The sequence below is a fragment of the Notechis scutatus genome, chromosome 2 (genome assembly GCF_049901735.1).
Source record: "Notechis scutatus isolate UNSWTSFEM ecotype Mainland chromosome 2, rNotScu1.2, whole genome shotgun sequence".
NCBI classification, from domain to species: Eukaryota; Metazoa; Chordata; class Lepidosauria; order Squamata; family Elapidae; genus Notechis; species Notechis scutatus.
In genome coordinates, this window is record NC_142010.1 from 142738675 (window position 1) to 142755440 (window position 16766).

The following is a 16766-nucleotide window of genomic DNA, read 5'->3' on the forward strand; positions in this document are numbered from 1 at the left end:
GGTTAACTACCGGTTCAGTGATTTACAAGGTTCGGTGATTTACGATGTGCTTTCCTGCATGCTGCAGGCGCGCCTGTAAATCATTATCAGCTTGGTGCCTGGACAGCTGAGCAGCGCTGCGTGCAGAGAAGCAGCCTTTGAAAAAGTCCTTATTTCCTGCTTTTTAAACTGCAACTGTGCCTCGCATGGCAGCTGAAGTTGAAAAAGCAGGAAATAAAGGTCAGGTAAGAACCCAGGTGGGCAGGTGGGCAAAAACATCAGCAGACATAGAACCGGTTCTATGTCTACTGCTCTTCAGAGGTGGACAGAACCCACCCCTGGTTTGAGCTTGCTAACCTCAAACTAAGCCAACCATTCGTGCCTTAAGGACATGCAAACAAATAAAAATGATTAATTCCCAAGCTTAGGAGCATTTTCAGTATTGCTAGCTTCCTCTTGATGTAACTCAGCCTACCGTCCTCCAGATATGCTAACCTGTCATTTCAGCATAAGAGATGATGGGCGTGGAAGTCCAACATATCTAAAGGACACCAGGGTAGGAAAGTCACATCCAAGACTAATGTTTGGTCTCTTCCTCTGTTTTCCAGTGCAGTTTTCTACTGATGAGCATCGTGCATCTTTCAGCATTCGCATCAGACATCCACCTACTCCCAAGCTCTACAATCCAGGATCATCCAGGGGAGGAACTAGCGAAGGTGAGCACACCAGATGGATAGTAGTAGTTGTCCAAGATTTCATGTAGAAAGCAGTCCCGGCTGGATCCCACCTGAGAATTTGAAAAAAAAGGGAAGTGAAATTGTGTTCTTGAGTATGTGCAGGTGGACTCAGGGTATGCTCATCCCTTTCCAAGTTCGCTTTCTCCAGGGTTATGCTGTTGTCTTTTAAAACAGGCCGAAAGAGAAAGCAGAAAAAGGAGGGGTCCTTTATGCTCTCTGAGATTGATTGTTTTCTTGCACATCTCATTACCCAAATGAGGTAACATCACAGCACTGATTATGTTACCTAGTTTGGTAATGAAACATCTGCAAAAAAACAACAACAAAAAACAACCATAACCAATCTCAGAGAGCACCAAGGACCCCTCATTTCAATCCTGAGCTACAAATATTTTCCTTTATTGAAAACGGAAAAGTGCCCAGAGAGGCTTGCCATTCCAGGCACCCACTTGTAGGCACTTATCAGCAAACTGGGTATATAGTAAGGGATATTGTGTTTAGGATGAGAGTTTTCCAAAGTATTTATTGCTCTCTAGCAGCCAATCTAAACGCTGCACTAGAGGAAGTTTGTGGTGCCCTGCTCTGCTGTTGGTGGAACTACCTTTCCAGGAGCTAAGTGGCTTCTGGAGAGCCCTTGCTATTGTTGTTATTTATCACTATTAATTGCTTGAGTTTTGGTTATTTACGTAGTTATGTATTTATTTATTATCAGATTTTGGTGCTGCTCCAGTCAGAACATTCTAAGCAGCTTATTATGATCTGCCTGTAGTCATAAAGATGGAATTATAAAAAGCATAAGGAACAGCAAAGTTAACCAGGAAGTGGCAGTCCATCTTTCTTTTGAGTCTAAAAAAATAAACATGGTGAAGAGTGCATTTCCCCCCCCCCACACACACACACTTCTCAGACATCCTGCCGAATTCTCCTTTATCCAAACCCTCTTGCTAACTTTCCCGTTTTGTCTCTTCCCCAGGATCCTACAACATCAGCGCCCTGGTCACCATAGCTACCAAAACCTTCTTACGCTATGATAAACTACGAGTGTTGATTGACAGCATCCGCAAGTTCTACCCCACTGTGACCATCATCATTGCGGACGATAGCCAGGATATCGAACACGTGCAGGGACCTCACATTGAACAGTACTTCATGCCCTTTGGCAAGGTGGGGAGGTGTTCTAATCTAGGGGAATCCTCAGGCCTAGCTTAGGCCATGTTCTTAAGAATACTGTCAATTTTGGGAAGAATCAGTCCCAGAGATTTGGTTGGAAAGGAAAGGGTTTAAGGAACCACTGCTAAAGGGAGCTCACTCCATTGCCCTCTTATGCTGGGAAACATTTCTGCGATGTGAAACTATGGATTGAACAGGATTTTTTTCAGCTTGCAGATGATCAAAGTTAGGATGAGTAAGGAGATAAATTTCCCACCCACCTTTTTTCAATATAATTTCGGGCATATTTCTAGTCATCCAAGAGCAGTTCACTGAGTTGATTTCTCAGGAAGTTCCTGCAAGTGAAGTATGGGAAATTTGAAAGTCACATAGCTGAAAGAGATCCAGACCCCTGAATCTAGGATAAAAGTTGTCTTGTATTTGTAGGACAAAGATTAAGGCCGAACTGGTTAAGACCATATTATGGAGTTCTTGGTGTTCTCTGAGCTTGGTTGTCTTCATTGCTAGAAGGGGGTGGGATTCATATTGAACCAGGGTATGGGCAAAAGGAAGGTGATAGGTAGGAATCTCATGTGGGTTGCAGGAGTAAATCTGGAGCTGCGTAGAAGATTACTTTGTTATTCAGTTGATGATGCAAAGTTGAAACAGATGGTACTGATTAGAGTGTTTTGAAAAGGTTGACAGACAGAAGTTGGATTATAAAGTCATTGTTAAGACACACAGGTGCCAAAGTTTGAGGTATGAAATGATAAGGTAACAGTTTTCAGTTCTTTGTGGCCAAGCAAGAGGAGCAAGTGACAGTCCAGTTATTTGGCAAAAGGATTATCAGTAGCGATGCTCATAAATAGTATTTTCAATCTTTTCTTTTTCCTTTCCACCCTTGCCTTCTAGGGCTGGTTTGCTGGTAGGAATCTGGCCATCTCCCAGGTGACCACCAAATATGTTCTGTGGGTGGATGACGACTTCATTTTCACACCCCGCACCAAAGTGGAAAAGCTTGTAGATGTCCTTGAGAAAACCTCTCTAGATTTGGTGAGTGCCTGCTGGCTGTGGATCGTTTATTTCAACGTGCTGGCTAGGAGTTAAAGTCCACACATCATCGGATTGCCAATGCTGAAAAACAGTGGCCTACAGTGGCTGTAGATGGTGTTGTGGAATGAGGGAGATGCTTTGAGGAGCAGGTGTGAAGTTCTCAACAAGTGTGATAGATCTCATAGTTGGTACAGGAAATGTGGAGGCAGACTTAATCTGTGGCTGTGAGTTCAACATCTTTGTATCCCATAATATGAAGTGAATCAATTTTGAGTTGATAAAGAGACTTTCATTCCCTTCTAAATATGCAAAAGTCTATGACACAATGGTTATTTTTGGATGTAGCATTGTTTAAATCTCCAGGTCTTGATTGTGGCTTAATTTATTCAAAGTTATTTATTGATTTAAATAAATCAATATTTCACTAAACCTGTTATGGCCACCTACTCCAGCAGGCTCTAGGCGGCTTACAAAATCTAAATTAAAATAACTAAAAACATAACAAGGTCAGAAGACCTCTCCCTTGTCCTGTTTGTCTCTTGGTTCTGGTTTCTGTATAGTTTTGAAATCATAATCTGTGTAGTTTTTATTTTATACCACCTAAGCCACCCAGTGTCACCTTCTAGGGGACATGGGCAGCATACACATTTAATAAACGAATAAAAGCAAATCAAATGGGTATTAAAACAAAATTAAAAGGATAAGAGTAACGAAATAACCTTCCCCTAAGAAATTAGTTTTTTTCCCCCTGTAGACAGAACCCCTTTCATATGCGCTTACAAGTGCATACCATCCATCCTCAAAGTTATGGTTTGTTTTCCACAGGTGGGTGGAGCCGTACGGGAGATTATTGGCTACACCACCACGTACCGCCAACAGATCAGCGTGCAGCCTGGTAATGAGAGGGGAGATTGCCTGCGAATCCGCCAGGGCTATCACCACATCATTGAAGGTTTCCCCGATTGTGTAGTCACTGATGGTGTGATCAATTTCTTCTTGGCACGTACAGAGAAGGTGCTGCAAGTTGGCTTTGACCCACGCCTCAACCGTGTTGCCCACCTTGGTGAGTGATGCTGCCAGCCTGGGAGACCCTCAGCTTCTCAGTGCTTTTTCAGCCCTCTCTAAGGGTTTACAGAGTCAGCATGTTGCCCCCAACAATTTGGGTCCTCATTTTACCCACTTTGGAAGGATGGAAGGTTGAGTCAACCATGAATAGCTTTTCTTTCCTATATAGAACATAATACAGGTAGCCCTCGACTTACAACGGTTTATTTAATGACCAAAGTTACAGCAGCACTGAAAAAAGTAACCTATGACCATTTTCCACAGTTACAAAACCTTTCCAGCATCCCCAGGATCACGTGATCAAAATTCAGAGGCATGGCAACTGGTTCATCCTTATGACCATTGCTGTGTCCCAAAGTCATGGGATCCCTTTTGCAACCCTTCTGACAAGCAAAGTCAATGGGGAAGCCAGGTTCACTGATCAGCTGGGTTACTTATCAACTGCAGTGATTCACTTAACAACTGAGGGAAGAAAGGTCATAAAATAGGGCAAAATGCACTTAACCAATGTCTCACTTAACAACAGAAATGTTGGCCTCAATTGTGGTAAGTCAAAGACTACCTGTAGGAAAATCCAAATCGCACAAACAATCGAAAGGGTGAACTTGGGTTTCCTTTGATGTTGTGGTCTGGTGTTTCTCAACCTCTGCGACTTTTAAGGTGTGTGGACTTCAACTCAGTGTTGCCTGGAGAATTTTGGGGGAGCTCCACACAACTTAAAGTAGGCGAGATTGAGAAACGTTGTAATCTTAACAGATGCTTGAGCCAGACTTGTGAGTACCAACGGGATCCCGTAGTAAGTTCTTATTTATTCCATTCAAAATGTTAATTGGCCCGTTAACAACTTCTACTCAAGTCAACAGGAAGGTACAAAAAAGCACGCCCAGAAGGATTGTCTGTTGAAGAGTCATAGACTTATGCTCATTTTTGACCTTCGTTCTGGGTTTTTCTAACTGCAGAGTTCTTCATTGATGGCCTGGGTATTCTGCATGTCGGTTCCTGCTCGAATGTGGTGATAGACCATGCCTCTAAGATCAAGATACCGTGGCTAAAATCGGTAAATGAGAAACAATATGCCAAGTTCCGCTATCCCAACTCAACGGATGACTCGAAGAGCACCAAACTAAGCCTTTTCTACTTCAAGAACCATTTCAAATGTATGATGGCCAATTAATCTTCAGTGAGAGGGTGATGAATCCCACTCTTGACAACTGACTTAAGTTCTCAGGTGACTGGAGTAGCTGCCAGAGCAAGCTGCCACAGATCTTGGCAAACAAGCTTGCCCTGTCCAATAGTCAAACGCCCAGAACTCAGGGAGGCTTCTACATTCTCAATTCGAGCAATTTGAGAAATGAACTTCATGCTGCTTAAAAAAAAAAAACTACAACTGTGTTGTAACAGAATTAATAGAACAAGACATCTTCCAGACCTTGTTGATGAAAGGGGGGATGTTGGCTGCTTGTCGTTTTGTCATATTTTGCATCTGAACTGAGCCATATTCCACGGGGAGTGATTCTGGAAGAGGCTGCCCCATGAAGTCTGTGTCTTTACCCTTCTCCTGGCTGAGAGCAGCTGAACTCCCCTTCTAACTTTGGACTTGCTCATACCTATAGGTCACATCAAAAACTTGCAAAATCTGGCAATATCCCAGCATCCTTTACCTCCCTTTAATTTAAATGACAGAAGGGGACAGGATCGGAGGTGAATAAACCTGAGCTGGGAGGGCTTTCTCCAGCGTCACAATTTTTGTGCCGAGGTTTTAAAGTTGAGCCCCAGCTCCCCTCGTTCTGGGATATCTTGAAGTGCCAAATATGAATGATGGAAGGCCACCACCAGGGGGAAGCCTTGACATGTGCGTTGCAACAGAGCAGCCTTGAAAGGCCACAGAACTACCAGGTGCAGTCCAGATTTGAGGCCACTCCCAAGCTTACGGCAAAAATGGCCAGATGTGCATGGACATTGGAGGCAGAGGGAGCAGCTTATTTTCTATGGGGATTCTTTATATATACAGTGAAGTAGAAAGACCGACCATGACAAGTTGTCAGTTTCTTTTCTTCTTTTTTTTAACTTTAGACAGAATCAATTTCCAAAGCTGCTTCTCATTCCTCAAACTTCTCCATCCCAGATCTCCAGCTTTTTAACCATGGAACCTTCTGCACTACTGCTTTTCCTAAAACGATTATTTATGAGGGAGTTTTTTTTTAGAAAACAACAACAACAACACAAATCAGGGCTGGGTAAAGGTCTTACATAATAGTGCAGTTGCATGGGAGTTGGCTCATACCGTACGTAACCCTAGAGGCTGTAACTACTCAGGCACCATTCTTCTTTCTGCCTGTGTGTGCCCTTCTTCCTGGCAGCTGGGCTGTGGATTTCACTGAGATAAAATCAGCCAAGTACCAGCCCAAGAGTACCAACCCGTACGGGTGCATTTTTAGCACAGGGTGACAAAAATCAGAGAGGTAGATTTCAAAATCTCTGTAGCACGAATGGTATAGGACTTTGTACAGATCGATTCACAAAGTTGTTTCGTGCTGCAAAAGGATAAACTCTTCTTTCCTCTGACTTGCTTGATGAAAAACGTAAAAAATATTTGTGTAGGATACGGTTGTTGGACATAAGATATGGATTAGGTATAGCTTAGAAGCCATAAGTAGCAGCAGCAATCATATTCATGCTCCTATGGGAATAAGCTGTCCTAAGCACGATAAGATTTTAAGTATTATTTTAATTGAAATTAAATCCTACTCACACCACCAGAACAATACAGTAATAAATTAAATATACTTAAATGCTTTAAAAAAATGACACTGCATTTTTACACACACACACCCCTTCCAAAGTAAGCAGGAAAGAAATTCCATGTGATAATGAAATGGTTGCTCCCCTCCTGAAATGCTAAATTTTGATAAAAGTTCAAAAGCTTGTTCATTTATTTACATATTTATTGTTCAAGGATGGATGCATAATCATCATGCAACTCTGAGCTGGTGCAATCCAAGCAGTGGTGGGATTCAATTTTTTTTTTTTACTAGCGGTTCTGTGGCCTTGGTAGGCGTGGCAGGGGAAGGATACTGTAAAATCTCCGGTCAGAGGTGGTATTTGCCGGTTCTTTGAACTACTCAAAATTTCTGCTACCGGTTCTCCAGAACTGGTCAGAACCTGCTGAATACCCACCTCTGAATCCAAGAAAACCTTAGCTACAGTATTTGAGGCTGCTGAAGGTGTAAAATGGGTCCTGTCCCAGAGTATGAGTAAGATGCAAACAGTAATCAATGACCTAACCCAAGGTGTGGTGTCTCACTTCTGAGCATTTCACAATAACCCGTGGTTTATCTGCAAGTACTGCATATCCACCCACTCATGAGAAGTGTGGGCTGAGGAACGTAGCTTGGGTCCCAGGGCAGATTGTTTCAAGTTTAGGCTATTATATTGAACTGGTGTGAGAGCAAGCTCATTTCTCCAGAACGGAGGAAAAATAATCTCTTGGGCTGGTTAGCTCCCTTCGCTTCAGGCCCAATGCTGGCAGAATTAACCGGGTCATTTAAAGAGCTAACAGTTGCATCTGCTCAGTTAGAGCAATTGTTTTGTTCTGTTGACTCCCTGACTGATGAAAATCCCATTCGGATAAAGGAGGTGTCCCAGTATAAACTGAGTACTTTTAACAAGAATAGGCTTCCTTTTATTTCTGGCAATCAGGCATCTCTGTAATCCCCACGGAACGTTCTTTCCTAGGCTGAAACCCTCTCTTCCTTTTGGCTTCTGTGATGACTTCAATTCTACCCCCCCCCCCCCCCCCCCGGAAAGTAATAAAGTTTTTAATACAATTTTGTTTAGCTGCTGTGTTCTAAAATTTTCTGGTGAGGGTTCAAGAAGAAAGGAACCGAGATAGGTGAGCGCATGAAGTAGTCCTGACGCTTCATTTCCGGACTAGGCAGGCCACGGAAGTTGTAGCAGGAGGAAGAGCGAAGAACGGCTAAACCTAAGAGCCTGGCTCTTTCCTTGCCAGTCCACTCTTTCCTTGCCAGTCCGTTCCTGACAATCCAGCCTTCCAGGTAGCAGGAGAAACGTGGTCTTGTCGGCAGCCTGCTGCCTTCCCCAAATCTCCGTGATCTCGGAGGGCTTTGTCCTGCTAGATCTCACTGCCTTTCGACCTTGGCAGGAAGAAAAGTTATACCCAGATGGTGGGATCCTTCTGTTCCACATTTTCCTGAGCAAAAAAAAACAAAAAACTAATCGGAGTTATCCACGAGGAACTGTGCCGTATAAAAAAAAGCTACTGCATACCTTCCCAGCTCACGTTACTTGTTAAGCTCTGTGCCTCAATGGTGCTTTTTTCAAGAGGCAACTGGCCTCTTGAAAAAAGAAAGAAAAAAGCACCTTGGGTATCTCTGGCTCTGTGCCTCAAGCCTACTCAGGGAAGTGCAGAGATTTCCACCCACTGCCCCCGCCCCAGTGGATGCAATCCCTGCTAAGGGTAGCAGTTGAATTCTGGTGGTGATCTGAACTTTCTACCTCTGTAAAATAATGGATGTGGTACAGGTAGTCCTCAACTTACAACAGTTCATTCAGTGAACCGTTCAAAGTCACCACGGCACTGAAAAAGGGCACTTATCACCGTTTCTCACACTTATGCCCATTGTAGCATCCCCATGGTCCCGTGATCAAAATTCAAACGCTTGACAGTTGAACTGTCCCAGAATCATGCAGTCCCCTTTTGCAACCTTCTGACAAAGAAAAGTCTGTGGCGGGGGAGCCAGGTTCGCTTAACAACCGGGTTACTAACTGATCAATTGAAGTGATTCACTTAACAACTGAGGGAAGAAATGTTGTGAAACGGGGCAAAACAAATGTTTCCCTTAGCAACATAAATGTTGGGCTCATCTACGGTCATAACTTGAGGGCTACCTGTAGTTCTAAATAGCAATAGTACTTAGACTTATATACCGCTTTATAGTGCTTTACAGCCCTCTCTAAGCGGTTTACAAAGTCAGCCTATTGCCCCCAACAATCTGGGTCTTCACTTTACCCACCTCAAAAGGATGGAAGGCTGAGTCAACCTTGAGCCTGGTGGGATTTGAACTGCCAAATTGTAGGCAGCTGGCTGCAGCAGAAGTAGCTTGCAGTACTGCAGTCTAACCACTGCGCCACAGAGGCTCCATAAATAGCCTTTGAAGGAGCAAATGTGGCTAATTCGCCAGAACTGTGGGGTAGGGGTGGGCATTGCGTCAAGTAAAACTCTTCCCATTAAATACGGACTCCAAATATTGAAATTAAAGACTCGGGCTAAATTGCTTGTATTTACAGATTGATCTCATGGGGGGGGCGACACTAAATGACAGTGATGTGCTGTTTCGAGAGCTGGGCTACAGGTGCCCAGCCACGCTCCCCTTCCTTCCCCTTGCCCCCCACACAACAGCCTGAACAGAGACCAAGAGGGGAAGAGGCTCCCTTGTTTTCTATGCTGACTCTCGGACCCTTACCGTGGCTTGCTGGAGGTAGGAAACCGCATCGTGAACAGTGACAAAAATCTGCTGAGGCGTGAGATGGTGCATGAGGCCACAAAAACTCAAGGTCTGTAGGACGTTGGCTGGGTGGATAAGAAGAGAAGGCATTCAGGTCTCATGCCGCTGGTGATGACTGGCAAACGCACAGTTCCTTGACACTACTGATGGTCTCTTCCTACCTCCACAACACAACAGAATCTGTACGTGATTCATGGGATCTTGGGAAAAGTCCAATGCTGTAATTACATGGGTGAGTAAACTAGTCCTTCAGATCAAGTGGGAGCACTTCTGCACCACTGCTCTTTCCAAGGTCCAATCTCTCATAAACCAGTTGGAAACAACTTGAGCTTATTGTTGTTCCAGCGTTCTATTCAGGAGAGCTGAGGAGGGCAGTGAGAAAGCCCTGTGGCGTGTCGGCTATCGAGAACCCCTTCTCCCCCCCCACATGAATGTCAATTGGGGTAGTTGCAATCAGGTGCCTGCCTTCCTTAACGACTGCAACTAAGGTGCTAGGATTGCTATGGGATATCACGCGTCACCCATTATGGCTGCTGTGCTTAGCGATGGCAAATCCTCTCCCGATTGCCACTGTAAGCTGAGAACTACCTGCACGGGGTGAGGTAGGGATGGAGAGCAAATAACAAATGCAGCTCCACCACTTCCATATGTGTGTTGTGGTGTGGATTGAGTGTACAACAGGGGCGGAGCTTGCTTTGCAGTGGCGTGTGGTGCTGCTTTTTCCCCCCCACTTCTGACAGGCGCATCAGATCCCTTGGATGTTTCTGGGCCCTACTGCAGTGAAACTGACTGTTCAGGCGGTCTTCTTACAATGTTTATTTAAAAGGCTGTAAGGAGAGGGAGGGATGATTCAACACAAGTAGACCCCAGATCTAGAGATGGGCATCTATCACACGACACTTTTCCTACAAAACTGGTGTCTTGTGAATCGTGTTTTGAATCACTCATAACAATCACAATGGCTGAGGTTTTTTTTAAAATCCAGATATAATAAAATGGTGATGCAATCACTCAAATAACCTTCAGCTCATCCATCTCCTTGGCTTTGATGCTAAGTTAGGTGATTTATTGGAAACACCCCGTGCCATAGATTTCTGGATCTGCATCAGATAAATGACTCCATAAACCTATATTCTCCTTTGTATGTGAGAATCTGTCCATGCAGGAAATGTACAGGATCTCTCTTGTATATGTACTCCTTGGGCTTCCCATTGAGTGAATTCACAGTAGTCGTCTTGATTTTGCTCGTAAGGAACAAGCGAAGTGAGCCAATCCCACCAATTAAAAAAATGTATACCCTTTCCTAGGGAAATAGACAACTTCTTAACATTTAGAGTTTGGAAAGAAAAAAAAAGAAAGTAAATTAGGCTAACTTTTTCCTGCATACTATCTTTGAACTAAAGCTCCCATAAGGGATTTCAGCTAGAGACCACCAAAGTCTAATGCCTCTGAAGGCCATCGGACTGAGGAACAATGAATTAAAATAACAGGAAGATTGATGGCACGTCTTACTTCACTCACCATTACAGGCAGACAAATGTATCTGTATGCCGGCTTTTTGACATTCCACACACACCTAAAAGGCAAGGAAACATTTGTAAAGAAGCTTACGTGAGGGCTTCCAGCCACCACAGGTACACCGTAGCACCAATCTGATGGCCAAGATCCTGATACACAATGATATATTTTATTAATTCTGGCACAAGGAGGTGACACAGTTTGTGTTCCACCCCATAATCTATTATAAGGAGTCTATTATACAGGGAGCAGCTGTTTTTCCAATTCAGTATAAAAAGGCATGATTCTAGTTCATTTGTTAATATCACATTTTAAAGATAACCCATTTAGGCCCTGGTGAATCATAATCCTTTTCAAAGGGCAGCGTGAAAGGGAGAAGAACATTATTTAAACTGACCCAGCACAATGCAGATGCATGAGACAATGCTGTCTGGAGTGAGAAGCAAATGGCCTTTTTAAAAACAACAACAACCTTTTCACTGTCATGTAAACTGATTACTCCTTTGTGGAAAATCATGCTCTCATTCTGGATGTTTGTGGGCCCAATGGGTCTGCAGACAAAACCCTGACTTATTGACTGGATCCTTACACCTCCTCTGACTTTGTGCATCATTCAATTCAAATAGGGAGATGCTGGCGTAGTCCAAAGCCAAGGACCAGCCTGCAGTATTACTCTCAAATTTCAAAAAGGCCTCTGTGTCTTAGAAGATGAAAATGATGGGCAGATGCAGCTCAGAGCCGTTAGGAAAATCTGCTCGCTTGCACAGAAAAAGACGAAATGGAAATGGTTGTTGAAGGGAGCGTTCTGCAGGATAATTGCTTCAAAGTCTGGGACGAGAGGCATCCTAGGATATTGGCTTTGTAACTGGTTATATTCCCTATGGCTGCCATTTGGAGAATAGGAGAGCCCTCTCTTCTCCCCCCCACCCCCGTAACAGCCATTGTCTAGGAGCACTGACAGCATGTTCTCAAAACTTCTGTCGACTTATAATTACAACTCCAGATGTGTCCAGAAGCCACATGTCGAGAGACTCCCAATGTAACAGAACTTCTGTTGTCTTTAGAAGAGAGGGAGAGCTCTTCATTGTCTTCTTTACTTGCAGCTGAGCTCAAACCAAAGAGCTTGGAGCAAATATGGGTTTAGTTAGTACTGGAGCAGTTGACTAGAACTACCAATACTGGGGAGTCCAAATTTTTATTCAAGAGGTCCCTCTGATTCAACTGAACCTCTGGCCAAAGGAATTGGTCTCTTCTCTAGCAGTCTCCAGCTCTGGAAGATGAATGGAATGGAATGGAACACATTTGGGGAGGGCCAGAAAAACGAGAGATACGGCAGCCTTGTCCATTTTTGATCAGAGTCCATCCATCCCTTTCACGCTGCCTGTGATAAAATGCCCTAGGTGGATTTGATTTTTGTGAAAAGATACTCTAAAGGATGAGAATCATGAATTGCTCCAATGCCCAGGGTCAAAAAAAAAACCCAAACACCCCAAATTGCAGGCAGCATGAAATCCTTCCCTCCCCTCAAAATCTGAACTATCAAGAAATCAGAAAATCTCAAGGTATTTCAGGGATTGTAACGTAAGATCTAGTGAACTCCCATAGGGTCAGGTGAAGTTCTAGCCATCTTAAAATTTAACAGTATCAATATTTTTCAGAATCAGAATCAATCTTTATTACGGTCCCAGGTCAGCACAAAAGTTAAATGTTAAAATAAATACATTCTCTAGAAATTATTGGAAAAGCAAAGTACTTATATGAATAAGGCTCTTTAGTTCTTTTAGTTGTTGTTTTTTTCCTTATTACCATTAGAGCAGCACAAAATTTTGCGACTGCACGAGTGGTGGCTGGATTTGAATCCTTAAAGGAGTTGGTTCACATAGAAGTTATCTGCTCTGCCCTGCCTACAAATCTCTCTAATAGAGGGAGAATGTATGCTGATCTGATGTCCCTGCAGAACTTGCAACGCAATAGGACATGAGATAATCTTCAACTTCCCCATTGCCACATGTCCCCATTCGCTCAGCTATTGGGGCTTTATTATACCTGCCCTGCAAGAATACTGAAGGGAGGATATTACCGTAAGTCTGGCTCTAAAAAAAATGCTATTCTATTCTTAAGAAAAGCCAGGCCTTTCAGATACCTTGCTAGTTCCCACATACTCCATGTAATCCGAATTCTTCTGTGGAGAGATATCCTATAAGTTCTAGCTGGAACTCCATGTCTCTTATTCCAGTGGCCCCCAACCTTTTTCGAACCAGGGACCGGTTTCAATTCTATTGGTAACCACTTGCTTGCCTTGATCGTAGCCTAGTGAGAAAAGTCCATAGAAAGCTTGGAAGAGGGGAAGTTGTCTATCAGAACTAAAGAGGTCAGGCCCTGTGGGAAGTATTCAATTTTTAACCAGTCAATTATCACTGTCTTCCAGGCCCTTACCTGAATTTGAGGCATTCCTGTCTCATGTCTCAACTGGGTGTATGATGTCCTGTTAGGTGCAGCAAAAATCGATTGCAGCAATTGTGTTTGTATGGTTTCTAAAGCCCCCTTCTTCAAAAAATAATAATAATCCTATTTGTGCCCCGTAGAGAATTTGTGTCAGTGTTTTAGCCTCAAAGAGTTTTAAGGCTACGGGGACTCATTGTCCTCTGCCTGTGTAAAAAAAAGTGTTTGGTAGCATTTGAGGACCTAAGGGCTGATTGCATCATGTAGTCCAGATGTGCCTTCCAAATACCTTTTGTATGGAACATCACCCCAAGGTACGTGAATGTATTGACTTGTTCTAGATTGTGTCTTTCTATTCTCCAAGAGTATTAAATAGCCTCTTTTAGCAAAAACTAGGATTTTTGAGTTATCAAAATTGAGGATCAGATTATTTTGTATTTTAAGTTGCTGAAATAGCTCCAATATGGGTTTGGGTAACAGTAGCAGCAGCATCAGAGTATAGAAGTATCAGTATTTTGCATTGTGCTAAGTTGGAAGGATGGAAGTCTGAGTTATGCAGAAGATCAATCAGGGAATTAAGATTGAAAAGGGAAGAGGCCAAGATACAGCTCTACTTTTAATTTTTGGAGATCAGCAACTACTGTTCTGGGTGTGGCAGACCCCTTGGGCTCCAGTGAAGGAAAGCTCCTCTGGAGAGATAGTCTGAGTTTTAATCTTGATTTGGTCTCAACACTCATTGGTTTAACTTTTGACTCTTATACTTCTCATGCTTTACTATTTTTCAACCCTTATTCCCCACTACACAGAGACAAACACACATATTTATATTTTGATACCTGGATAAGGAGCCGTGCGCCAGATGAATCCACAAAGGATATTCCACTGCAGTCAAAAATCACAGCTTGTACATCTAAGCCTGGATAAGTAGATAAGACAGAGCCCATATCAACCACTCTCAACTATTGCAACTCCACAGATTCAGTCTTAACAGCTGCCATGCGCACTCGTCCAGAAGCACTTTGTTCTCCAGATGGTTTTACACCAGCAGAGAAAAGACTTAACACGAAAGTCTGGACACATGCATACATTTCTTCTGTAAAACAGCCAGCATAGAAGAGATTCCTCCTAACAAACCATGTCTAATAACCGCACACAAGCACAAAGAGAGTTCAGCTTGTTCCCACATGGGATGGGCTTCAATTGCCATAACCCACAGCAGGACGGGGATTGGAATTCAATAACTCTGGAGACATGAAATTAGGGAAGGCCAGTTTAGCAAATTGTATTAGCTTTAAAGTATCAAAAAACAAGAAATACTATAGAATGTAGTATCCTCTGTAGAACTGAGGAAAGGGTACAGCAGATTTTCCACCATGGGTCTTAGCATGTATATTTCCACAAGAAAGTTTCCCAAAAACAAAAAGGAATTAACCTTTGGTTACCTGAGCTAAGCTTCTTTTCCAAGACACAAACGCTGCTGTCCTAAAAGAAAAAGGGGGAAACCCAAAAATTAATTTTCATTTACAAACTGAAAGAATTGACCGATGCTACTTTACATCTAATAGTGTGTGTGTGTGTGTGTGTGTGTGTGTGTGTCAGTGATTCATATGATGTGACTGTTTTCCACCAAGGACCTTTAGAAGGTGGAGTTTTTTTTGGGGGGTGGGAGTGTAGTTATAGAAAATCAATCCTCAAAATTCAGTTTAACTTAAGCAACTGACTCACCCCACAGGATGAAACACGGCCAACATCTTGACCTATGCCCATTTAAATCTCCGCATATATAAGAGCTACTCTTTTACAATTTAATAAAGATGGTGGCCACAATTCTGTAATCAAAACCCCATCACTTTTTACATATGTCATAATGCATGTAGAAAGGGTGGGGCTTTGATCAAAGAGGTGTGGCCACCATCTTAATTTTTTGATACACACACACGCAGAAAATACCCCTGACTCCTGGTTGTTCCTCTGAGCTGAATGGCAAAACTGCCCATGGTGTACAACCAGAATCAATCCAGTTGTCTCAGATGGGACAGAAGACATGGTAATACGTTTTTTGTTTGCTTTTTAATGACAATTATAATCCAACCCAGTCTTGCTCTGGTGTAAGAAAGGAAATGTGAAAGCGACAAAAGAAAACTCTTAACATCAGCTTTAAAATGATATCAATAAAAGACATCTTGAACCTCTATCTAAATTAATCTAATCTAATCATCATCTAGTCTAATCTATCTGAATGCAGGTGGAATAAAAGCACTTTAACTTAACGTCATCCAAAACTCCAGGATTAGTTATTCAGTTTTTAAAAAGCTTAAAATAGTATCTCTTCCTCTAGCTAACTTTTACTTCCGTGAGCATGTCACCACCTGTGGGTGAACTTGATTTGCTCTAAACTGAACTGACAATATTTGATCTCCCCACCATCACTGCAATCTTTCATCAGGAATCTTACCACTGTACTGATGTCCATTTTGATACTGCTGTTAAATTGTGGATCCTCAGGATGTTCCCAGTCTTGCTGTAACCCCACAAGCTTGCTGACAATATCTTTAAAAAAACTGCGGTTCCCATAATAGATGGGGGCCTGGTAACTTAAGATCTTCACACCTGGGATCTCAAAACACTAAGAAGAAGAAACAGAACACATGGAATAGAAGCATAGAATCATAGATTTTATGAATGCATATTCACTGGGTTTGGGAAACCTATATGGCAGACTTCTCCCCATCTGACACCTACCAAATAATTTAAGCTCGAAATCCCACCATCCACAGTCAAGTGTGAGCAGGGAGCTACCCAAAGGAATGAATGAAGAAGATTAGAGGATATAACCCAACATTTCTGAAGCATACAAATGGGAGGGAATTAATCATTGCCATGCCGTGCAAATTAATTAATTAATTAATGCAAATTAAGCATGGCCATGTCATGCAAGGGAATTCACTGGAAAAAGCGATTATGTTGGGAAGAGTTAGTGGTTAAAAAAAACAACAGGCTGCTAAAGAACATGATGGCTGGACACTATCAAAGCTGACACCAGCCAGACATAAACTCAAAGAAGCAGTGCAAGATCAGAAGATGTGGTGAGATCCAGCCCATAGAATTGGCACACAACTAAATGGATAACATCATCAAAGCTTTGCCATGCTCCTGTTACAGACTAGACTTCAGAGCCAGCACTGTAACACAAGCATCCTTCTTCCTTAAAAATTAAATGCCCCTGTTAAGTGGTCTAAGCAATAAAATTACATTTCTGGAAGATCTCTGAACTTCTAGAATGAGAACATGATAACAA

The 16766-nt window shown here is 42.7% G+C and overlaps 2 protein-coding genes across 10 annotated transcripts in view; one reads left to right on the forward strand and one right to left on the reverse strand.

Annotated features, from left to right (window-relative positions):
- Positions 1–6183, forward strand: part of B4GALNT1 (beta-1,4-N-acetyl-galactosaminyltransferase 1) — an 87503-nt gene extending 81320 nt beyond the window's left edge. For all 8 annotated transcript variants that reach the window (XM_087956453.1, XM_087956457.1, XM_087956454.1 and 5 more), the window contains 5 exons: positions 588–695; positions 1690–1880; positions 2778–2918; positions 3744–3981; positions 4943–6183. In XM_087956453.1, coding sequence (XP_087812579.1) covers positions 588–695; positions 1690–1880; positions 2778–2918; positions 3744–3981; positions 4943–5157 — 893 coding nt within the window. In that variant the 3' untranslated portion in view covers positions 5158–6183. The remainder of the gene's footprint in view (positions 1–587; positions 696–1689; positions 1881–2777; positions 2919–3743; positions 3982–4942) is intronic.
- Positions 6184–6691: 508 nt separating this feature from the next.
- The window catches only part of SLC26A10P (Solute carrier family 26 member 10), a 37213-nt gene continuing 27138 nt past the window's right edge, over positions 6692–16766 (reverse strand). For both annotated transcript variants that reach the window (XM_087956452.1, XM_026673934.2), the window contains exons 13-18: positions 15924–16094; positions 14911–14950; positions 14305–14384; positions 11030–11084; positions 9467–9573; positions 6692–8193 (exon numbers count right to left, since the gene is read on the reverse strand). In XM_087956452.1, the coding sequence (XP_087812578.1) occupies positions 8155–8193; positions 9467–9573; positions 11030–11084; positions 14305–14384; positions 14911–14950; positions 15924–16094 (492 nt within the window). In that variant the 3' untranslated portion in view covers positions 6692–8154. The remainder of the gene's footprint in view (positions 8194–9466; positions 9574–11029; positions 11085–14304; positions 14385–14910; positions 14951–15923; positions 16095–16766) is intronic.